At 37.5% G+C, this 21,609-nt stretch overlaps 1 protein-coding gene and 1 long non-coding RNA gene across 3 annotated transcripts in view; one reads left to right on the top strand and one right to left on the bottom strand.

Annotated features, from left to right (window-relative positions):
• The window catches only part of LOC149528653 (F-box protein At2g26850-like), a 114,352-nt gene that overhangs the window by 6,274 nt on the left and 86,469 nt on the right, over positions 1-21,609 (top strand). For both annotated transcript variants that reach the window (XM_089808664.1, XM_089808663.1), the window contains exon 2: positions 11,107-11,524. In XM_089808664.1, the coding sequence (XP_089664790.1) occupies positions 11,120-11,524 (405 nt within the window). In that variant the 5' untranslated portion in view covers positions 11,107-11,119. The remainder of the gene's footprint in view (positions 1-11,106; positions 11,525-21,609) is intronic.
• LOC149528654 (uncharacterized) lies at positions 12,053-21,324 on the bottom strand. The gene is made up of 2 exons (XR_016358445.1): positions 20,896-21,324; positions 12,053-12,759 (listed from the first exon to the last, which is right to left on the bottom strand). It is a non-coding gene; the product is annotated as an uncharacterized LOC149528654 (long non-coding RNA).

Raw genomic sequence — 21,609 nt, 5'->3', positions numbered from 1 at the left:
AGAAATGTAACTTGCAATGTATGTTTGTCGATGATTACATGTTATTGCTTCCGCTACTACTTGTTTGATGTGTATGTCATACTTTCTTACTTTTAAAAAAAAAAATTTTTAGCAAACTTAGTGAAACTTTAGGTTAATTCTTTTGGATCCCTTGGCGGGGCGTTACATCTGGTATCAGAGCCTAAGTTTCTACATTGGGAGCTCTGGGTATATTGGAACGCCACTAGTGTTAACTAGTTGAATAAAAATGCAAACCTTAAACTAAGACTTGAAGCTAGTTGAACTGAAACTGTATATAAACTATTAGTTACCTATTTTATTCATACTTCAACACTCAAAACTTCAAAACTGAAATTATACTTAAACTGAAATTATAGGTAAACTGAAAATTGAAAATATCTTGTTTGCAAAATATGTGTCTTTTATCTATGTATTTCAGTAGTATGTTTCATGGTTATTTTAGCATCTTGTGTCTTGGATATTATTGTAGGATGGTATCTGGGGCGAGATCTTCCGTTAGGGGCCGTAGCCTTGGCCGTGGCAGAGGTCGTGGACGAGGCAGAGATGTTAGTGTTCATGAGTCTATCCATGAGAGCCCCATTCAGGAAGAGAATAGGGAAGAGCATGTCAGTGAGCATCAGGAAGAGAACCACGATGAGGGACATGCCGACTCTGAGGAGGTTGATCTGAGGCAAATGATGCGGACCCTTATTGATCGCTTACCTCCTGTTCTTGAGCAGGATAGAGCACACCAGGATGGACATGAGCATAGACGCAGATCTAGGAGTCCTCAGAAGGACCGACATAGATTCATAGTATCTTCTCAGATGAAGGATCTTCAGAGGTCCAAGATCAAACCCTTTAATGGGCAAGGTTCTGGGTATGTAGCTGAGCAGTGGATTATTGCCCTTGACAGGATTTTTGCTATGCAGGACTTTGACAGTAATGTCAAAGCGAGGTTTGCCATTACCAATCTAGAGTTATTTGGAGCCACCTGGTGGACTATTGAGGAGAAGAAGTTGGGCATTGACATGGGTAGTGTCACTTGGGAGATTTTCTTGGAGAGTTTTCATGAGCGATTCCTACCAGAGGAATGGAAGCAGCATAGAGCAGATGAGTTCCATAACCTGAGACAGTTCACTATGACCGTTGTAGAGTATGAGCGCAAGTTCTATGAGCTCATGCCTTTTTCGGGATTCAGTGACAACCCAGCACAGTTGGCACAACATTTCATTCGAGGCTTGAACAACCGTTTTATTGGGGGTGTTAAGGTATTTGAACCTAAGACCCTCAAGGATGCGGTACATCGAGCTATCCTGGTAGAGCAGAGTGTCAACTTTGGGCAAGGAGGATTTGTGGGAGCGCCTACTATAGCAGGACCTAAGGGCAACCACAATTCCGGTGGAATCAGGAAGCCTCCCTTCCCTAGGAGGAATCAGTATTCTCAGCCGCATTCTCATCAGCATTCTCAGCAGCAGCCTCAGCAGCATAAGGGATTTTACCCTCAGGCACAGAGTGGTGGCGGTGGATCCAACCCTAGGATCAATCGCAATGCTCAACGTAATAGGCAGAATCAGCAATCTCGGCCTGCACAGAGCAACCAGTCTTTTGCTAGCAGGGGTAGCCACCAGCGATCGAATGCACCACCTATAGGGAGAGGATCTGGCAGAGGCACGGGATGTTATTCATGTGGACAGATTGGTCATATTGCAGCATACTGCCCACAGCAAACATCTCAGTATTCAGGACCCAGGCCACCAGCATCTGAGCCTACAGTCGGAAATACAGGTGGATCTCATAGAGTATTTGCAGCGGTGGATCACCGTCAGGCAGACCATCAGGGGACAGTAGTTGAGACTACAGGAGCTATCCGAGGTACACCTCTCTCTGTATTATTTGATTCAGGTGCTACAGATTCTTTCATTTCTCCATCTCTAGTTGATAAGTGTAAGCTAGAGTCGGTTAAGCAAGACCATGGTTGGCAAGTGGAACTAGCCTCAGGTGCTAAAGTTTCCACAGATTCGGTAGTTCACAAGTGTGGACTTAGCATAGGAGGGTTTGAGACTTCAGTCGATTTTCGAGTTATTCCTCTTGGCTCCTACGATGTGGTCTTAGGTATGGATTGGCTTGGCTCTCATAGGGCTAGTATTGACTGCAGAAAGAAGACCATTTTGTGTCAGGATGACCAAGGGAAGGATGTGGAGATTGTGGGGATACCGAGGCCTATATCCCTACGGATGATCTCTGCTATGCAACTTAAGCGAAGCTTTCGTAAGGGGTGTCAGGTATTTGCCGTTTCAGTAAATGAGCTTGATGAGGAAGAATCTACGAGGAAGACCCTAGATCACCCTATTTTACAGGAGTATGTTGATGTCTTTCCGAGCGAGATTCCAGGCATGCCTCCAAAGAGAGACATTGATTTTAGCATTGAGCTCACTCCAGGAGCGGAACCTATCTCTAGAGCTCCTTACCGTATGACCACTCAGGAGCTAAGTGAGTTGCGTTTGCAGTTAGAGGAACTTTTGGCCAAGGGTAGTATTCGACCTAGTGTATCACCATGGGGAGCTCCAGTGCTCTTTGTGAAGAAGAAGGATGGTTCTTTGCGCCTTTGCATCGATTACAGACAACTGAATAAGGTGACAATAAAGAACAGGTATCCTTTACCAAGGATTGATGATTTATTTGATCAGATCAAGGGAGCTACAGTGTTCTCTAAGATTGATCTTAAGTCAGGATACCATCAACTTCGCATCAAGGAGGCTGATATTCATAAGACCGCCTTCCGAACTCGCTACGGGCATTATGAGTTCACAGTGGTACCCTTTGGGCTGACAAACGCTCCATCAGTTTTCATGTGCTTAATGAATGGGGTGTTCCGTTCCTATCTTGATAGATTTGTTCTTGTGTTCCTCGATGATATTCTGATATATTCTAAGTCCCAAAAGGAACATGAGGAACATTTGAGTTTAGTTTTGCAGTGCTTGAGAGATAATCAACTTTATGCCAATGCGGCAAAGTGTGATTTCTTTCAATCAGAGATACAGTATTTGGGACACGTTATTTCAGGCGAAGGTATCTCTGTAGACCCTGCGAAGATCCAGGCAATAGTAGATTGGCCTGCACCCACTACTGTGTCGGAGATTCGTAGTTTCATGGGTCTAGCTGGGTATTACCGCAGATTTGTCCAAAACTTCTCCAGAATAGCACACCCTATTACCTCCCTTCAGAGGAAAGGAAAGAAGTTTCTTTGGACAGAAAAGTGTGTAGAAGCATTTCAGAAACTCAAAGAGCTTCTGACCAGTGCACCGATCTTAGCTGTACCTGATCCAGAAGGTGAGTTCATGGTGTGTACAGATGCTTCCCTCGAGGGTATTGGAGCAGTTCTAATGCAAAATGGTCGAGTGATTGCATATGAGTCACGCAAACTCAAGGATCATGAGTTGAATTATCCTACACATGACCTTGAGTTAGCAGCAGTAGTTCATGCCTTAGTGAGATGGAGACATTTCTTGTTGGGACACAGATTTGAACTACATAGCGATCATCGTAGTCTTCAGTACATATTCACGCAGCCTAATCTGAATGCTAGGCAAAGGCGTTGGATGGAGTTTTTGTGCGAGTATGACTTTGAGGTGAAGTATATCCAGGGGAAGGAGAATGTCGTAGCTGATGCTTTGAGTCGCAGGAAACATGTGATATCATCTATGACTCTTAGTGTCGATTTGAGATGTCAGATACTTCAGGCACTCCCCACTGATTCATGGTATCTGGAGGTGTGCAGTGAGATCAATTCAGGGAGATCCTTGGAGGGTAAGTTTTTAGGCTATGTCCTAGAGTCAGATGGCCTTTTGAGACTTTCAGGAAGGATCTATGTGCCGCTACTGGATGAGCTTCGCATATTGATCCTATCAGAGGCCCATCGTGCACCTTACTCAGCACATCCAGGTGTCAAGAAGATGCATGCAGATTTGCGACGTTTATTCTATTGGTCCGGGATGAAGCGCAACATTGCTGATTTTGTGGCTAGATGTCTTGAGTGTCAGAGAGTCAAGGCAGAACACCAGCATCCGGCAGGACTTTTGCAACCGAATCTCGTTCCTTCATGGAAGTGGGACATCATCTCTATGGATTTCATAGTAGGATTACCTATGACTCTTCGTCGTCATGATGCTATCATGGTCACCGTTGATCGGTTGACCAAGGTGGCACATTTTGCACCAATCAGGTCTTCCTACACTGCAGCTTCAGTAGCTAATGTCTTCATGCGTGACATTGTGAGACTACATGGTATTCCCCGAAAGATCATTTCGGATAGGGATCATGTTTTCACGTCCGCATTTTGGACATCACTACAGCATGATCTTGGAGCACAGTTGAACTTCAGTTCAGCATATCACCCAGAGACAGATGGGCAGACAGAGAGAGTGAATCAGGTTCTCGAGGATATGTTGAGGATGTACGTGATGGATAGGCAGACCCATTGGGAGGACTATCTCTACCTAGTGGAGTTTGCTTACAACAACGGGTATCACAGTTCTATTGGCATGGCACCTTTCCAAGCCTTATATGGATGCCCTTGTCGTACACCTTTGAGTTGGGATAGCCTTGAGGATCGCATCCTGTTGGGCCCAGAGATGCTTCGTGACATGGAGCAACAGGTGGTGCGTATCCGAGAGCACTTGACAACGGCACAGGATAGGCAGAAGAAGTATGCCGATGCTCATAGGTCAGATAAGCAGTTTGCTGTGGGTGAGAAGGTTTTCTTGAGAGTGCGTCCACGGAAGAGTCCGATCCGTTATGGAAAGGGCTCGAAGCTAGCACCTCGCTTTGTGGGACCATTCGATATTCTTGAGAGGATTGGTCCAGTTGCCTATCGTCTTGCTTTACCGCCCAGCCTTGCTCGCATTCACGATGTTTTCCATGTTTCAGTACTTAGACAGTATATTCCTGATGTTGTACATATTCTTGATTGGAATGCATTACAGGTAGAGGACGGGCAACTGGCTTTGGAGCCAAGTCGTATTCTGGAGCAGCGGGAGTTGACCCTCAGGGGTCGAACCATAGAGCAGGTAAGGGTCCAATGGGACCCTACTGATGACTCTTCAGCGACATGGGAGGATGCATCTAGATTACGGGATTTATATCCCTATTTGTTTATAGGCTTCCAGGAGTAAGCCTAAGTCTAGGGGGGGTGGATGTAGTGCCTGCCCCTAGTTTACATTTTTCGAGCTACATTTATGTTATGATTGCCAAACTCTTTTAGGCCAATTTATGTTTGATGAGTAGTATTATTATTTTAGAGATTATCAGATGATGTTTACACTCAGTTATTATATGATGAGATTACTTGGTACTCTATATTTCATGCATGTATGATGATTATTCAATGGTTTTAGTTATCGATGATGATTAGTTGGATGGCTTATTATTTCATGTGCCTCTTATGGATACTTACCCCATACTGCATGTGTATGGTGTGCGTGCTGTTTTATTTATGTATGGTGTTTCTGATATGGTTAAGGAAGGGAGTCGTAGTCACCTGCTAGTCGGGATCTACACGATGCACCACTTCCTGCCATTGCCTGTTTAGCTTAGAATATTGTGTTTGTACATGCGTGGATTTTATGCAGGTTGCAGGTACCGGGTATCGACTTCCCTGAATTGTCAGGATGAGCGTACCCTATCGCACTATCTCAATGGTAAGAGAGGGGAGATAAACTCTTAAGTCCAAATCCTAAACCCTCTAGCCAATTGTCCTAATTGATAATTAGGACAAGTATCTGAGTTAGTACCCTCCGAATGCATCAAATGATGTAATTTTGTGATTATAACCCTTCTGTTTGATTTGGTATGTATTTTTCTATGATGGGTTTTCGTATGTTGCTTTATGAGTCCTTGGTGTATTTTCTATTAATTAAGTCTAATTAAAAAGACTAATTAATGATTTAATTTAATAAGGAATTATTATGATATCTTTATATTTAATTAATTAATTAATTAATTAAATAAAAGAATTAAAATTGGAAATTAAAGTTTAAGATATATTTAGAACAAGATAATATTTATTTAATTTAATAATAATATATTTGGAGTTCATTTTTAAATAAATGCTAAATATTATTGTTATTTAAATTAATTAAATATGTTATCAATTAAGTTCTAAAATAAATTAAAAAGTTGAAAGATATAAATTTATTAAGAATTCTAGATCGCATGATCTAATCATGAGTTAAATATAAGAATTAAATTAAAAGATTAAATTATAAAAATTAATAATGTTATTTTAATTTCTTAAAAGTGCACATAAGATTTAAAGTAATAAATTAATTAAGAATTGAAGTCAAGTGAAATTTTAAATAAAGTTATTTAATCATTCAACTTATTGTGCATGAAAGTTGAATGCAAAAGAATTAGAAAAGATAATAAAAGTTAATTTGAGTAACTGAGTTGTGCAAAGAGTCTTCTCGGGTAAACGCACAATTAGTGCCCCGAATTGAGGAGAATTTGCTTATCACAACTTTGGGGGTTCATTTTTTTGATATACGAATTTGGACGAGAATTTTTGGGAGGAAGACAATTTTTGGAAGCAAATTTCAGAAGGCTGATACGAAGAAAGTCTTGAAGGGAAAGGTTATTGAGAGGAGCGAATTCGCATACAGTTTTCTGGAGGTTGCATAATAGCATCAGGATCAGGTAGGGTCTTGTGTTTTTTATCCATTAAATATGCAATTATCCCTTCCTGTCTTCTTCGTGTCTGGGGTTTGTAGATCTGAATTCTCTGTGATAAAAGTTTTAAGCTTTCAAATCTTGTGAAGTTATTAATTATTCGTCAATAATTTTTGTATCCATGGAGACTGGATGAATTAATTAGAACCATTGTTTTCTTGATTTAGAAATTAAGATCTAATTTAATAAGGGTTTTGTTTTAATGAATTGAAAAGTTCTAGATAAAAAAAATATAAGAAAATAAAAAAAAAAATATATATATATATATATATATATTACATATTTACCCCTTTGGAAGAAATTGTTTTTATTAAAAAAAAAAAAAAAAAAAAAAAATTAATTAAACAAAATTAATTTTTAAAATAAAAAAACTAATTTTATTTGTATTAGAATAAATTTAATTTAAAAAAATATATATATATTTAAATTTAATAAAGTGGGGGGGGAGGGAATTACCCTGTACCCGCCCCCACTGTCGGCGCAGGCCGACAGTACCTGCGTCGCAAGTACTGCGATGACAGGTACAGAGTACCTGCCGCCGCAGGCCCTGCGACCGCAGGCCTGCGGCCAAAGCCGACGGGCTATAAACGTTGGGAATTCGGTTTTTTAAAAATTTTTTTTAATTTTTTTTTTATTATTAAAAAAAATGAATTTTATTTAATTAAAAATTTTAAATAATAAAAATTATAATATATTTAATTTTTTATAATATATTAATTTTTTTTAATATTTAATAAATAAATATTAATTGCATTGTTATAGTTGTAAATTGTAATTTATTAATAATTTTGTTTAAATATTAATAGATTAACAATTATTGGTTGGATTAAAATAATTAATTAGATCTAATAAATATTAATTAATTTAATTAAAATTAGTTTAATTAAGTTAATTAATAAGGAATGTTATTTGACTAAATTATAAAATTGGATACTGATTTAATGTAAATTATTATAGAACTGGGTTATTCGAAAAAGGGTAGTTGTGAAAACTTTGTTACTTGAATTCGACATTGAACTAAAACACAAACCTTACTTTAACTTAAATAATATACTTTCAGACCCAATCTCTGAGACTTTGATGTTGTCTTTGTACTTTGAATGTTTTGGGGTTGGTTTAGCGTTGACCAGTTCAGGTTGTTACCAGAGGCTCGGGGTTTGTGAATGTGATGTCTTGATGATTTGGTCTCGATCTTTCTTAACCTGACCATGGTAATGTGATGAAGTGCTCTATGACATGATTGTGTTTACTGTTTGTGATTGCTTTCCAGTTTCCTTGTGTGAAGCTGAGATGTATGTATTTGAGAATACCTAACTTAACCATTTCTGAGTCTCGATCAGTTATACTTGTATTACTTTCTAGTTGCTCATTAGAGAACCATTGGATTTTGTGACTTATCATTGATGCCTTCAGTTGCTAATAGAGAACTGTCGTGATTACTTGATTACTATTTGATGTTATCTGTTGCTTATGAAGAACTGATATATTTTGTGGATTATCTTTTTATGATATTTTCAGTTGCTCGCATAGGACTGAGATGGTTTTATTATGATTCTTTGATTTATGAGTTCATGAGCTAGGGTAGGTTATCTATGTGTAGAGTCGGGAAGTGGCTTGCAATGGGGGTCGGAGCCCTAAGTGGCTGCCTTGAGAAACCCATTGTAAGTCGTTTTTAATAAGTGAAAACATTTACACTAAATGAGAGAAAATGAACCTAACAAGATAATTGTATGTTCTCTCCCATGCCATGAGTGCTAGTACAGACTAGGATGGGGTAGAGAGGACGCTTGGTTACGACCTTGCATACCATAGTATGCCTCGTCAGTACGAGAGGATACTAGTGGCCGCAGGATCAGTAGGGACCCGGGATTCCTAAGGGATTGCTCGGGTAACTTCTACATGACTTTTGCGATGACACTTTCCCGCTTGCATATTAGGTTTCCTACGTGTCTTGTGGTACCTCTGGGATTTAGATATCGGTCATTTTAGGAACCCTTGAGTTAGCATACTTATAGGATTTCCTGGACTTAGAGAGTATTTATGATTATAGGTTTTGTTATCCTATTTGGGACTTGAGACTATCTCCTCAGCACGGTGGGAGTGGACCATTTAGGTTCCACGCGGTCGGGTGGTAGTGCTTTTACTCTTACCAATGAGATCCGTTCCGTGGTCACCGTGGCTGGAGATTTCGTGATTGGCATTTACCTTCACTATGTTCTTGGATTAGTATGATGGATGGTTAGATTTTATGATAGATGTTTTATCATTATGGATGTATGGATGTATCATGTATGGTGAATAGTTTCATATATTTTTACTGTACTTTGTATCATGGATTTGAGGATGTTGTATCTTGATCTTTACGTATGTATATTCTTTTAAGCCTTTCATACCCTGTGACATGTACAGTGGATGAATGAGCATTCCGAATTAATTTGCCAAAGAGCATTCGGAACAAATGTATATTATGGACATTGGAGTTTCTGATTATTCTTTTATATGTATGTGTTAGTTGTTAGACTTAGAATTAATTAAATTTAAACGTGACTCAACGTCTTGGGATCTTTAAAAAATGTAACTTGCAATGTATGTTTGTCGATGATTACATGTTATTGCTTCCGCTACTACTTGTTTGATGTGTATGTCATACTTTCTTACTTTAAAAAAAAAAAATGTTTAGCAAACTTAGTGAAACTTTAGGTTAATTCTTTTGGATCCCTTGGCGGGGCGTTACATGATATTTCTTCTAACTTCCTAGTGCACGTAAAATTTTTATATTGCACAAAGTAAAGGTCTTTCAGTCATATCTGAGCTAACTTATTCGTCTTCTTTGTGTGGATGGCCTCAAAACATGCTCCAATTGCACTTACAACTGAATGAACTTCAAATTGTTACTCAGTGCAAAATTTTGCAATTAACTTTGTCAGAGGTTGAGAGGGTGTTTTTTCACTGGAGTCGTCAAAATTGAAATTAGAATGAGCTTTGTTGCTTCCTGGGCATTATTTTCTTCCGTGACGAGTTTGTTCCAAAAACTCGGTGAGCTATTGTGGCAAGTTAATGGCATCTGTTAATATGAGCTCTTAGATCATCCCTCTCCTTGGTAATAGTTATGAGTTTGGTCGCGAGCCTGAAAACTCTCGAATTTGGGTTGAATTTTATTTTTTAAAACGGCAATTCTTTTGACACAAGTTATTGAAACGTCTCTGTTTAGCAGTCTTTAGAATATTAGAATATGTGTGAGACAATTAATTGCCTTAATTGTCTCGAAGTTTGTGTTTAGAAAAAATTAATTCTCTGAATATCTGTTTTTTTTAACCTTTGGAAGGAATTGGACGTAAGGCCAACTGCCATATGTTTTAGGCCCTTTTATGAGCACAATTCTTGGATACTTTAAGCACATGTGCAAATATTCTTACTAATAGACGAAAAGTCTTCTGAAACTTCATGGTCATTAGGCTGATAAAATCAAAATATCTGCGTGTTTCGAATGAGTTTAGAAAACATTTGTTTGTAAGTTTTATTTACGCTTTGTTGAATCTTTTAGTTTTATATATACTCAAGGTCAGTTATTTTCTAAAAACTTTGTACATTAAAATCCAAAAAGTATCAGTAAAATTTATTAGAGCGGATGTATTCAAATGAATTTCTCGTTTTCTTGGAACGCTTGAAATTATTAACCTATTAATAGTATATTAGGTTTCTACCCCCAGCGTATGATGGTCTTTTAAGTAGTTTTTGAAAGTGCCAATAATGGTCAAAGCTTCAGTTAATTTGGCATTAATTGTTTTTTTTTTGGTGTAATTAAATCAAACAGGTGGTTTGAGGAGGAAATTTCAAGTGTTTGACCAAATTTATCAGGAATGTAATGCAAAAAAAATTGCACTGACTGGAAATGATCTTTCCAATTGATATCAATAAATTATTAAATATGAAAGCTTGAACGTTATTCTTGAAGTTGCATCCTTGACATGTTCAAGAGCTAAGTTTTATTCAAACCTTATTTCAACAACTGAAGAAAGAAACAGTCTAAATAGTTCATCTACTTTACAAAACGTTGCACATAGATTAAAAGAAATTGGACAAAACTGGGGAAAATCTGTAAATTTCAGAGAAATTCAAGTATGAAACTTTTATTAGGTGTGAACTTTTTTATAGGCTACTTTTTATCAGTACAGCTGTGAGCTGACTGTTTCTGTGATTAGATTTGTTAATGCTGCCAAAATTTGGAACACTCTGCGTATTTTGTGTTATTTATGTGTTGATATAAAGAGGGAGATTGTCTCTGTTTCTTTTTGTAATTGGTATCCTTACTGGCTTTATTTCAAAATACATGTGCTTCTAAGAGATATTCTCAATGCATTTCTGGAAAATTTGGATCAGGTTACTGGAAAATATGTTGCTGAGAAGTAAATCAAAGCAGGCAAGGAGTGCAAAGGATTACTCAGCTAGTTCAGCTTTCCCATTGCTTGACCTTCCTGAGTTTGTGTTTGAAAGCATTCTAAGGCGGCTTAAGCCATATCATCTATGGCAATTAGCACAAACATCCAAACATCTCAGAAAAAGGTGTCGAAGTGATGAAATATGGGAGCCTCTGTATAATGAACGTTGGGGGAAAATTGCTGGTATGAAAGCATTTGACCTTTGGAGACGCATGCTTATTCAAGGAAATTCATGGATTTCGGAAAGCAAGTTGATTAAAGCTGTACCAGTGATTAGACCCAATGAAGTCTTTGTAAATTTGTATTGGCGATTGGAACGTGGTGACTTTTGGTTTCCTGGACAGGTTTTCAACCGTGAGGTGATGGAAGTGTTTCCAAATAGACTGTAATTGTTTTCAGAAAATCTCAATTTGGAGCTTCGTGAAACTTACTTTAGTTTTCCTAATCATTTAATTTCTCTCAATTGTCCGACTTGGAATATATGCTTCTAAATGATGCAGACAGTTTCAAGTGGTCCATATTAGGTTCATATTGGTTGCTCTGAACCTGCAGATTAAAAATATAGACAATACCCTGTTTCTGCAATTTATCCTCACAAAATGAATGATTTCAAATAGATTGAAAAGTGAAAAACAAAGATGAACATTCAAATTGAAACAAATGTCCATAGAAACTGCAGAAAGATCTTTTGTTAGTTTCTGACCACTCAGATAAGACAACTTTAATAGTGGCAAAATATTATTAACATGGTCAGAAAAACATAAAGCTTTTTCGTTCTTCCATTTAGCCTTTGCCTGGATTAGAGATCTTCATTTCTCCCCTAAAAGTTATCTGTAACCAACGGCAAATGACATCAAATCCCCTATCACCTACAGCGACATAGAATCTTCAAGCATAAACAAACTTTTGAAACAAAAAATAGAAAATATTTACATGCCGTTCTCTTGTTTTCCACCACAATCAGAGCAGTTGAAAGAACTGCTGTTTTTGAATAAAACAAAATCTTAAAAATAAAGAGCAGAAAATAAAACCAATGGAGCATGGATGAAGTCTTTAATGAAGATGTTCGTCATCGTAATCCTTCCTCTTAGAAACTCTGAATCTGCTGGTTCAAGCCTTAAAGGCCATAGGATGGATTTGTGGTTTTCATCCAAGTAAAGCTTCTGTGATCCAAGTAATAGTTGGCAGGCCTTAATTGAATATTTTTATAATTGATAAATGTGTTTTAAGTGTGAACACCCCCAAACGTATTAAAGTATTAATAATACACAGCTGCCCTCCTTAGCAGGGTTAGAGGCCTTAGCTATTTTTAACATTTTCCCTGTATGGACTTCTTAACAAAATGACAATCAAGATATCTCCCATTAGATTACTTTTAACAGTCAGCTACAACCAAAATTCTGCTTCTTTGTTAGAATCCTTACAAGGTAACTTAGCCTCAAGGGCTTCTATACCTAGTTTGTCCTTTATATTTCCTCTCCTCCTTTCATTCCTCTGGCCTCTTCTTCCCCAGTTCATGCGAGCATTGTGGTCTGCTCTAGTTCCAAACTGAAGTAGATTAGCACATGGCTAAAAATCTGGAAATATCTTGTTTCTGTAATTTAGCCACACAAAATGAAAAATTTAAAAATAGACTGAAAAGCAAAATATGACATTCCAATCAAATAAACATCCAAGAAAGCTACAGCAAGATCTTTTGTTAATGTCTGAGCAGTCAGATAAAACAACTCAAACACAGTGTTAAAATAGCATTAAATATAGTAAAAAACAGTTTTTTCCTTAATCCATTTAGCTTCCACCTAGAATAATTTTCAGATTTTCTTAAACCACTAAAAACTATCTGAAACTAACTGCCAGAAGACATTGAATTCCATATCACCTAAAGCACGACAGAGTAAGATTCTTCAGTTTTCCACTAAAAGCTATCATCTCTATGTAACCACCAAAAGGTATCCAATCTCCTATGACCTACGGCAACACAGTCTAAACCTTTACTAACTCTTTAAAAAAATTGAAAGTAGCTGCACACCTTTCCCTTATTTCCCACCAAGAAGAGAGCAGTTGACAAACTGCTTTTTTAATAAAAACAAAATCCTAATGCTGAGAAGAAATCAAACTAATGGAGCATGGAAGAAGTGTTTAATGAAGATGCTTGCATCTTTTAAAATTCTTGCTGATCGATCCCATTCAATGCATGCTTTGATTCATTAATTGAGCAAACCAGGCTTGCTTGCAATTTTTTCTTAGAAATGTTCTTGAAACAAGGCCCCTCACTACTGTGTAACTTGTTAGACTTCCGCCCCTTTGAAGTATGTAAAAAGGAAATGTCATGCAATTCTATACACATTATGAAATATCCTAAGGATTTAACAACAAATATATTTAATTCTCAGAATGGCAGAGATGTAACTCAAACTTTTACAACGAAAAAACTAAATCAGAGTTGAAAAAAAAAAGCTACAGCAGAAAAGCTTTATTATTTGATCTTATGATAGTACCAAACTTTATTTTTCAAACATGCAGAAACTTGAAAATGAATCAGACCCTAATCTGTACCAAACATTGATGCCATAGATTGCCCTTCGTTGGAAAGAGATAGATAAACTTGCTGTAGAGATATTTTGGCATCTGATGTGCAACAATGAAGAAGAGATTAGATGCTGTTGAACAGTTGAAGTGCCAGACCTGGTTGTACATCCAAGGCAGCAGGCTGGGGTTTGTGTCCCAACTGATGACTGACATACAGAACACTAAAAATCAGAATAACAATAACCTAACCCTCTTTTGAACTTGATCTTATAAGGTTGCCACAACCCTAAAGCCAATACCCTAATTAGCGTGATGAAACATGAACTCCACCACCAAGTAAAAACATAGTGTTACCGAGAGACACGTCTCCTCCCATCCAAGACGTGTTTTGGAGACGGAGATGCATCTCTGAGACTTTTGAAGTTTCCAGATACTTTGAAAAGGGTGGGAGACTTCATGATGGAGTCTCCAAAAGTCTAAGCATCTCCAAACCAAAAAAAATGGAGTCTCTCGCCCGTCTCTGCCTTAAAAATAAATTTAAAACATAGCATAATCATCATACTAGGTACTAGATAGATTCTGATTTTTGTTTATGGTTCAGTTTTTTGATTGCATATTAGCCATTTAGCATCAAACTATGTATTTTTGAATTTCAAATTTCAATATGTAATGAATCTAATGATAATCTCAGCCATTATTAATATGATACAATGATGATCATATGCGATATTCAGTAATCAGACATGAAATGTGCAAACTTCTAATGTTGAATGTTAATATTTATAACTTTTCAATGTTCATTATTCTTGTTTTCAAAGCACTATGTTATAAGTCTGCTATTTGTTAGGAATTTTAAAATTATATTAAAAAAATTGACGTCTCCAAAAGTACCTCCGTCTCCTGTTTGAAAAATAGCCGTACCGGTACCAGTACCAGTTTGGAGAGTTCCCCCGTCTCCTAGTAACCTTGTGAAAACATAAAAATTTGAGCCACAACTTCAAAATTTGGAATAAATAAAATGATTCTCTCTTAATTCTCATATGGCTCTCTTAATTCTCATATGGCCCCTTCTATGACTGAAATTTAGGGACTTTAGTGAAACTGGTCCCACCACCAAAATAAATCAGTTTCTCCTTTTCGACAATTTGCACAAGTGTTGGAGGATAAAAATTTACACTTACAAAATAATTAAATTACTACAGTTGCTAAAGAGGGGACATGACAGTTCCCCCTTCCCAAGATTGCTGGTCCACAAGCAATCGCAAGTCTGGGTGCTGCAATATCTCTTCTCCTTCTCAAGAGGCATCATTGAGTGACAAGCTCTTCCATTTGATCGAGTATTCACATAGAGTCTTGTTTCTCAATTTCCTTTCTCTCAAATCAGCAATACCTTCTGGTTCCAAAACTAATTTCCTCTCTTCATCCAATGGTGACAACTCAGGGGAAGCTACAGATTACCGATCCAATACGTTCTTCAGGCGGGGACACATGAAAAAATTATGAGTCAGGGTCCTTGCTGGCAGTTCCAGCTCGGCAACCTCGCCAATTTTCTTGAGCACTTTGTAGGGCCCATAGAGCCTTGGCTTCAACTTTCCCACTCCACTACTCTTTAAGTTGATTGTCTGTAAGGCTGCAATCGTAGGAAGACCAAATCCCCTACTTGAAAAAATCTCTCAATTCTATGCCTATTAGCATACTTTTTCTATTGATTTTGTGCAAACAAAATGTTCTCTCTCAGAGCCTTAAGTATGTCTTGGTAGTTCTGGATAGTCTCCTTGGCTTTTGGAACCTTATTGTCTTCAAATGCTAAGTCTATAGTGATGAAGCCTCATATCCATATAGAACCTTGAAAGGAGACATACTAATAGTCATAAAATAGGTAGTGTTATAACAGAACTCACCTAGATAAAGCCATTTGACCCATGCGTGATGCTGCCTCGAAACATAGTTTTTGAGGTAACGTTTCACCCATTTATTGACAATTGTAGTTTGCCCATCTGTCTGTGGATGGTAGCTAGTGCTAGGTGTAAGTTCAATCTTCACCAAATGGAATATTTCTTGCCAAAATATGCTCATAAATCTGCTGTCCCTATCATTGACAATGGTTTCAAGCAACCCGTGTAACTTGAGGACCTCTTGAAAAAACAAACCAGCAACTTGAGAAGCAGAGAAATGGATAGTAATGGTAAAGAAATGGGATAATTTGGTTAATCTGTCCACTACAAAAATACAATCCTTTCCTTGCACTCGTGGTAATCCTGTGATGAGATCCATGGATATTCCTTCCCAATTCTGTTTCGGAATCCAAAGAGGTTGCAAAAGACCCGTAGGAAAGGTGCGTTCTGCTTTATTTTTTTGGCACACCAAACATGCTTGGACATATTGCAGCACTTCATCCTTTAGTCCCTTTCGTGAAAATCGTTCACTCACTTGTCTGTAACTGTAAGTCTTGAAGAACCCTGGATGCCTTGCGAGGGGAGCATCATGGAGCCCAAGCAAAATATTTCGTTTCAATTTAGACTCAGGTGCAAGAAATATTCAGTTCTTGTAATATATCATATCACCTAACACTGAGTATTTGTCTTCTTGCACTTTTTCCTCCATTATTCACAAGGAAAAGTATTTTTAGCATAATCGGTCAGCAGCTATGTTTTCTAATCAGCAGAGTTCCGGTGAGAGGACATAGAAAGAGTTTTTTGGAAAGTGCATTAGCCACCACATTCTTTTTCCCTTTGATATATTCCACATCGAAATCATAAGCCTAGATCTTATTGACCCACTTTTGTTGGTGTTCATCAAGATCCTTCTGTTCCAAAAAGTATTTGAGACTATTATGATCAGTCCTAACAATAAATCTCGCACCCACCAAATATTGTCAAAACTTGGCCAAAGTGTGCATGATAGTCAACATTTCTATATAGTAAGTGGAATATAATTTTTTTGGGTCTTGGAGCTTCCTGCTTTCGAAAACAACGAGATGTCTATCTCGCATTAGAACAATATGGATTCCTTGACCCAAAGCATCACACTCCACAAAAGTTTTGGTGAAATAGGGAGCGCAAGTACTGGACAAGAGCTCATGATATCTTTTTCAAAAATAATTTAGGCTTCAAAAGACCACTGGAAAGACCCTTTCTTTGTAAGATCAGTTAATGGTGAGGCTAGCTGTCAAACCCTTGTACAAATCTCATGTAATAGCAACACAAACCCAAGAAATCCCTAAGAATATAAATGTTTTTAGGAGTAGGTCACTCCTTAATCTCTGTATCTTCCCTTGATGAACTTTGACTTCCTCCACACCAATTACATGACCTAGATACAAGATTTCTCATGTTCCAAATTCACATTTAGAGGCTTGAGCATATAATGATTGCTGCTCCATGATATCTATAACAACATCTAGGTGTTCTAGGTGCTCTTTCCAAGTTGTACTGTAAATCATAATATCATCCGAAAATACCAACACAAATTTCTTTAACTGCTCATGGAAAACATGGTTCATACAGGACTGGAACATAGTGGGGGCATTCGTGAGATTGAAAGTCATCACTAGAAATTCAAAGTGCCGATATGACATCAGAAGGCCGTCTTCAGAATTTTCTCTTCTCTCACACTATTTGATGGTATCCTGAATGTAAATCAATTTTAGAGAAGAAAATTGAGCCAGGCAACTCATCCAGTAGTTCATCGACCCTGGGAATGCGATACTTGTTCTTAATAGTGCACTTATTCAAGGCTCTATAGCAAGGTCACCGGGAGATGGGGAGACTTCGAGGTCTCCGGTACTGGTACTGGTACCGGTACGACAATTTTTCAAATAGGAGACGGGGGTACTTGGAGACGGCTTTTTTTTTTTTTTTTAATAGTTTAAAGAGTCTAATACTAAAAGTAAATACAAAATTTGAAAATAGTAATACTGTAAGACTAAAGTAAATAATAATAGTAATGTCACATTAAAAATTAAAATAGACTCAGAGTCAAAGATTTCAAAACTCACATGATCACAATATTGTATCTCATAGACATATTTGTTTTTTGAATATTGCATATGATCACCATCATATCAGATTGTTAATCACTGAGATTATCATTACATATTCAAAATTTAAATTCAAAAAAGTATAGTTTGAAGCTGAATTGCCGATATGCAAACAAAAATGAACACTTTGTACAATAAACAAAAAACAGAAATATATCTAGTATTAGTATGTCGATGGTACTATCATCTACTCCACAAGGTTTTGGTCATCCATCTCAAGGTCTTCCGCTATCATGCTCTCCAAAAAATCATCACTCTCCAAAAATATTTTAAATGATTTAATCATTTAAATTGTTGAATAAAAATAATTTTAAAAAAGTTTTCTAATGTTTTTAAAGTTATTAATTTATTAAATAAAATATTTTAAATGATTTAATCATTTAAATTGTCGGTGGTCTTAATTTTTGTATTAAAAACATTAAAATGAGGGCTAAAATATATAAAATTATTTAATATTATATTTTACATTTATATTTTACCATGAGACTTCGGAGAGACTTTACTTTTTGGATTAGGAGACAGGGAGACTTCATCGTGAAGTCTCCAACCTTTTTTGAGGTCTCCGGAGACGCGAAAAGTCTCCGAGACGCGACTTTTAGGGGGGAGACGGGTCTCACGGTAACCATGCTCTATAGTCAATAGTAAATACACATCCTTAATGTGCCATCTTTCTTCTTGACCAGCACTACTGAGGAAGTAAATGGGCTAGAGCTTGGCTGGATGTGATCCATTTTCAGCAACTCCTTAATCATCTTTTCAAATTCTTCTTTTAAGTGTCAACGATGCCTGTAAGGGGTGTTTATGACTGGTTTAGAGCCTTCTTCTAGCTCAATCACATGCTCAAATCCTTTTTCTGGTGGCTGCACTAGAGGGATTTCCCCAAACACCACTCCATGTTTATCTAGCATAGACTGTATATCAACATGTTAAGAATGTTTCTCATTCGCAACAACAATATTAGAAACAAAACAGTGAGCCGCCCACTCAATGTCATCATGACAAAAGAATGCCTCCATTCTTTTGGCAAAGACTACTCTGGGTCCTCCATCTTCCATAGCTTTCAACATTGTTTTCTTACCTTCCACCATAAACTCCAATTGCCTTTGTTTGAAGTCCTGCACATACCAGCCTAAAGAGTCAAGCCACTGGAGACTCAAAACAACATCCACATTAATGAGATTAAGAACATAAAAATGTCCTACCTAGCTGTAGACTCCAAACTGAATGTTAAGTTGAGGTAAAAATTGAGAACAACTCAAGGGAAATCCATCCACTATGATTACATTAAATTCAAGCAAATCTTCTTCTTGCAATTTATGCCTTCTAACAGGACCCTCATCAATGAAATTGTGGGTGACAACGCTGTCCACCAGACATACTGTTCGCTATCCCTTAATATGACTCCTTTCAGCCTGCAAGGTTTACCTCTTGGAATTCCAGAGAGAGTGGCGATGTGTGACTTTTCTCTAATTGTAGTGTCCTCAAGCTCAATCTGAGGAGGCTGAGACTCCTCTGTATGTTCCTCTTCAGCTGCCACTTTAGACTCATCCTTAGAATACACTTCAATTAAGTGAAGTTTCCCTTTCCCAATGCATCGATACCCAAATTCCCAAAGCTCTTTGCAGGCAAAGCATAGCTTTCTCCTTCTAAGTTCATTTCAAGGTTCTTGTTCAGCCTTTGTAGGAGCATTTTTAGGCTGATTGAAATTGACTCTTTTTTGCGTATTTGTCCCTTTTTGTCACATTTCCATGGGCTGAAATCCTCCTTCTGATGTTGGAGAGGTACTGAAACTTCAATGTCTATTGCTAATCCAATAGCATTATCAAGTGATACAGGCCTATGACCTTTTACTGACCCCTTAAGTCTGTCACTTAAGCCTTCAACAAAGAGCACAGTGACCCTCTTCTGAGGCATATCTGGAACCATCATTGCAGTCTTTTGAAATTCACTTACATAAGTTTCAAGCTGTCATGTTTGAGTTAATTGAGCTAACTATTTATAGTATACTTCAATATCTTTCCTCTCAAAACGTTTAACCAGCCTTTTGACAATTTCTTCATAAGATTCAATCCTAGAATGATCTTGGGAAACGATTCTGTGGTGCCACCAATCATAAGCTACCCCTCCCAGAAGCATGGTAGCAAACTATACAACTTTTCCTTCTTCCATGGGCTTAAGTGCCAGGAAGGTGTCCAACTTGTCAACCCATGACCTTGCTGATAACACTCTTGTTCCATCAATAGTTAGAATACTAACCTTGTTCAAAGCATCTTTGTATTCCATAGGGTGCATGCTCTGCCTAGCTGAATCTCTAGGCTTCCCACTTGGTTTGTCGAGATGGTTTCTGACCTTATCTTTACGCTGATTCATGAACTGATTCAAGTTTATCAACTGTCTCACATCAGCTGGTAACTGTAAGTACTCATCCCTAGCTACCATAATGGCATCAGTAATACGAGTCTCCTATTCCTTTGGTTCTAGAATAGGGTTCCTTTCCAGTGGAGGAGGAAGGAAAGTGGGGTGTATAGGTCGATCAGACCTTGTATCTTCTGTTCTGTTGCGAGTCTCTTGCCTCGCCGTACTCGGACTGTGCTGGCTACTAGATCTTCTAGAGAGGGAATGACCGACTCTCATTTGACCCATAGCAGTGATCATTCAATCCTGAAATTGCTGCAACATCTGCTGTTGTTGATGAGCAAACGTTGTCAAGAAATTGTCTAACTGATTATTTAAATCACGAAGGGGATCTCTGTCCCTTCTCTCTCCTATTTTGGTCTCAACTGAAGTAGTTTCTACTTTGTCTTGTTGCCCAACTTTACTCCTTGTATTGTATCTATGTGATTCAATTCTTTTGGAGTGCATAGAAACCTGTTATAGGGACATGCAACCAAAAAGCACAAAAAAGCAAACTGAATCCCTATAGGCTGGCAGGGTATGTGGCTCTGATACCACTGAAATATCGTTACTAAGGATTTAACAACAAATATATTTAATTCTCAGAACAACAGAGTTGTAACTCAAACTTTTACAACGAAAAAACTAAATCAGACTTGAAAAAGAAAGCTACAGCAGAAAAGCTTTATTACTCGGTCTTATGATAGTACCAAACTCCATTATTCAAACATGCAGAAACTTGAAAATGAATCAGACTTTAATCTGTACCAAACATTGATGCCATAGACCGCCCTTCATTGGAAAGAGATAGAAAAACTTGCTGTAGAGATATTTTGGTGTCTGATATGCAGCTCTGAAGAAGAGATTATACGCTGTTAAACAGTGCCAAATCTGGTTGTACGTACAAGGCAGCAGGCAGGGGTTTGCATTCCAACTGATGACAGACTTGCAGAACAACAAAAATCAGAATACCAATAGCCTAACCCTCTTTTGAACTTGACCTTCCTTATAAGGTTGCCACAACCCTAAAACCAATACCCAGCAGACTGGGGTTTGCGTCCCAACTGATGACATACTTGCAGAACAGCAAAAATCAGAATAACAATAACCTAACCCTCTTTTGAACTTGAACTTCCTTATAAGGTTGCCATTGTAAATTTTAAATATGTCTTCTCTTTGGTGTAAATCTCTATTTCTATATATGTAATGATATGAAAGACTTTATATTCTGAAGGTAGATATGACCACACTATAATATCTTAATATTAATATTTGAATTTATCGAGTAATTAATATAAGAATAATTATATATGATAATGTCTTGTTTTCTAATGTATTAAAAGGTAAGTATTATAAACTGATATGTGATGGGAATAGAATCGATTGCCTTGGTTATTGATCGGTCTATTCCATCGCATTCATTATATAAGTTGATGTGGTTATTCAAGAAAGACAAGTCTCATTTAAAAGCCGTCTAGTCGG

The sequence above is a fragment of the Cupressus sempervirens genome, chromosome 11, assembly GCF_028749045.1.
Source record: "Cupressus sempervirens isolate cs-2001-9-10 chromosome 11, ASM2874904v1, whole genome shotgun sequence".
NCBI lineage: Eukaryota > Viridiplantae > Streptophyta > Pinopsida > Cupressales > Cupressaceae > Cupressus > Cupressus sempervirens.
The sequence above is the reverse complement of the archived record's forward strand: the minus strand, read 5'-3'. Positions and strand labels throughout refer to the sequence as shown.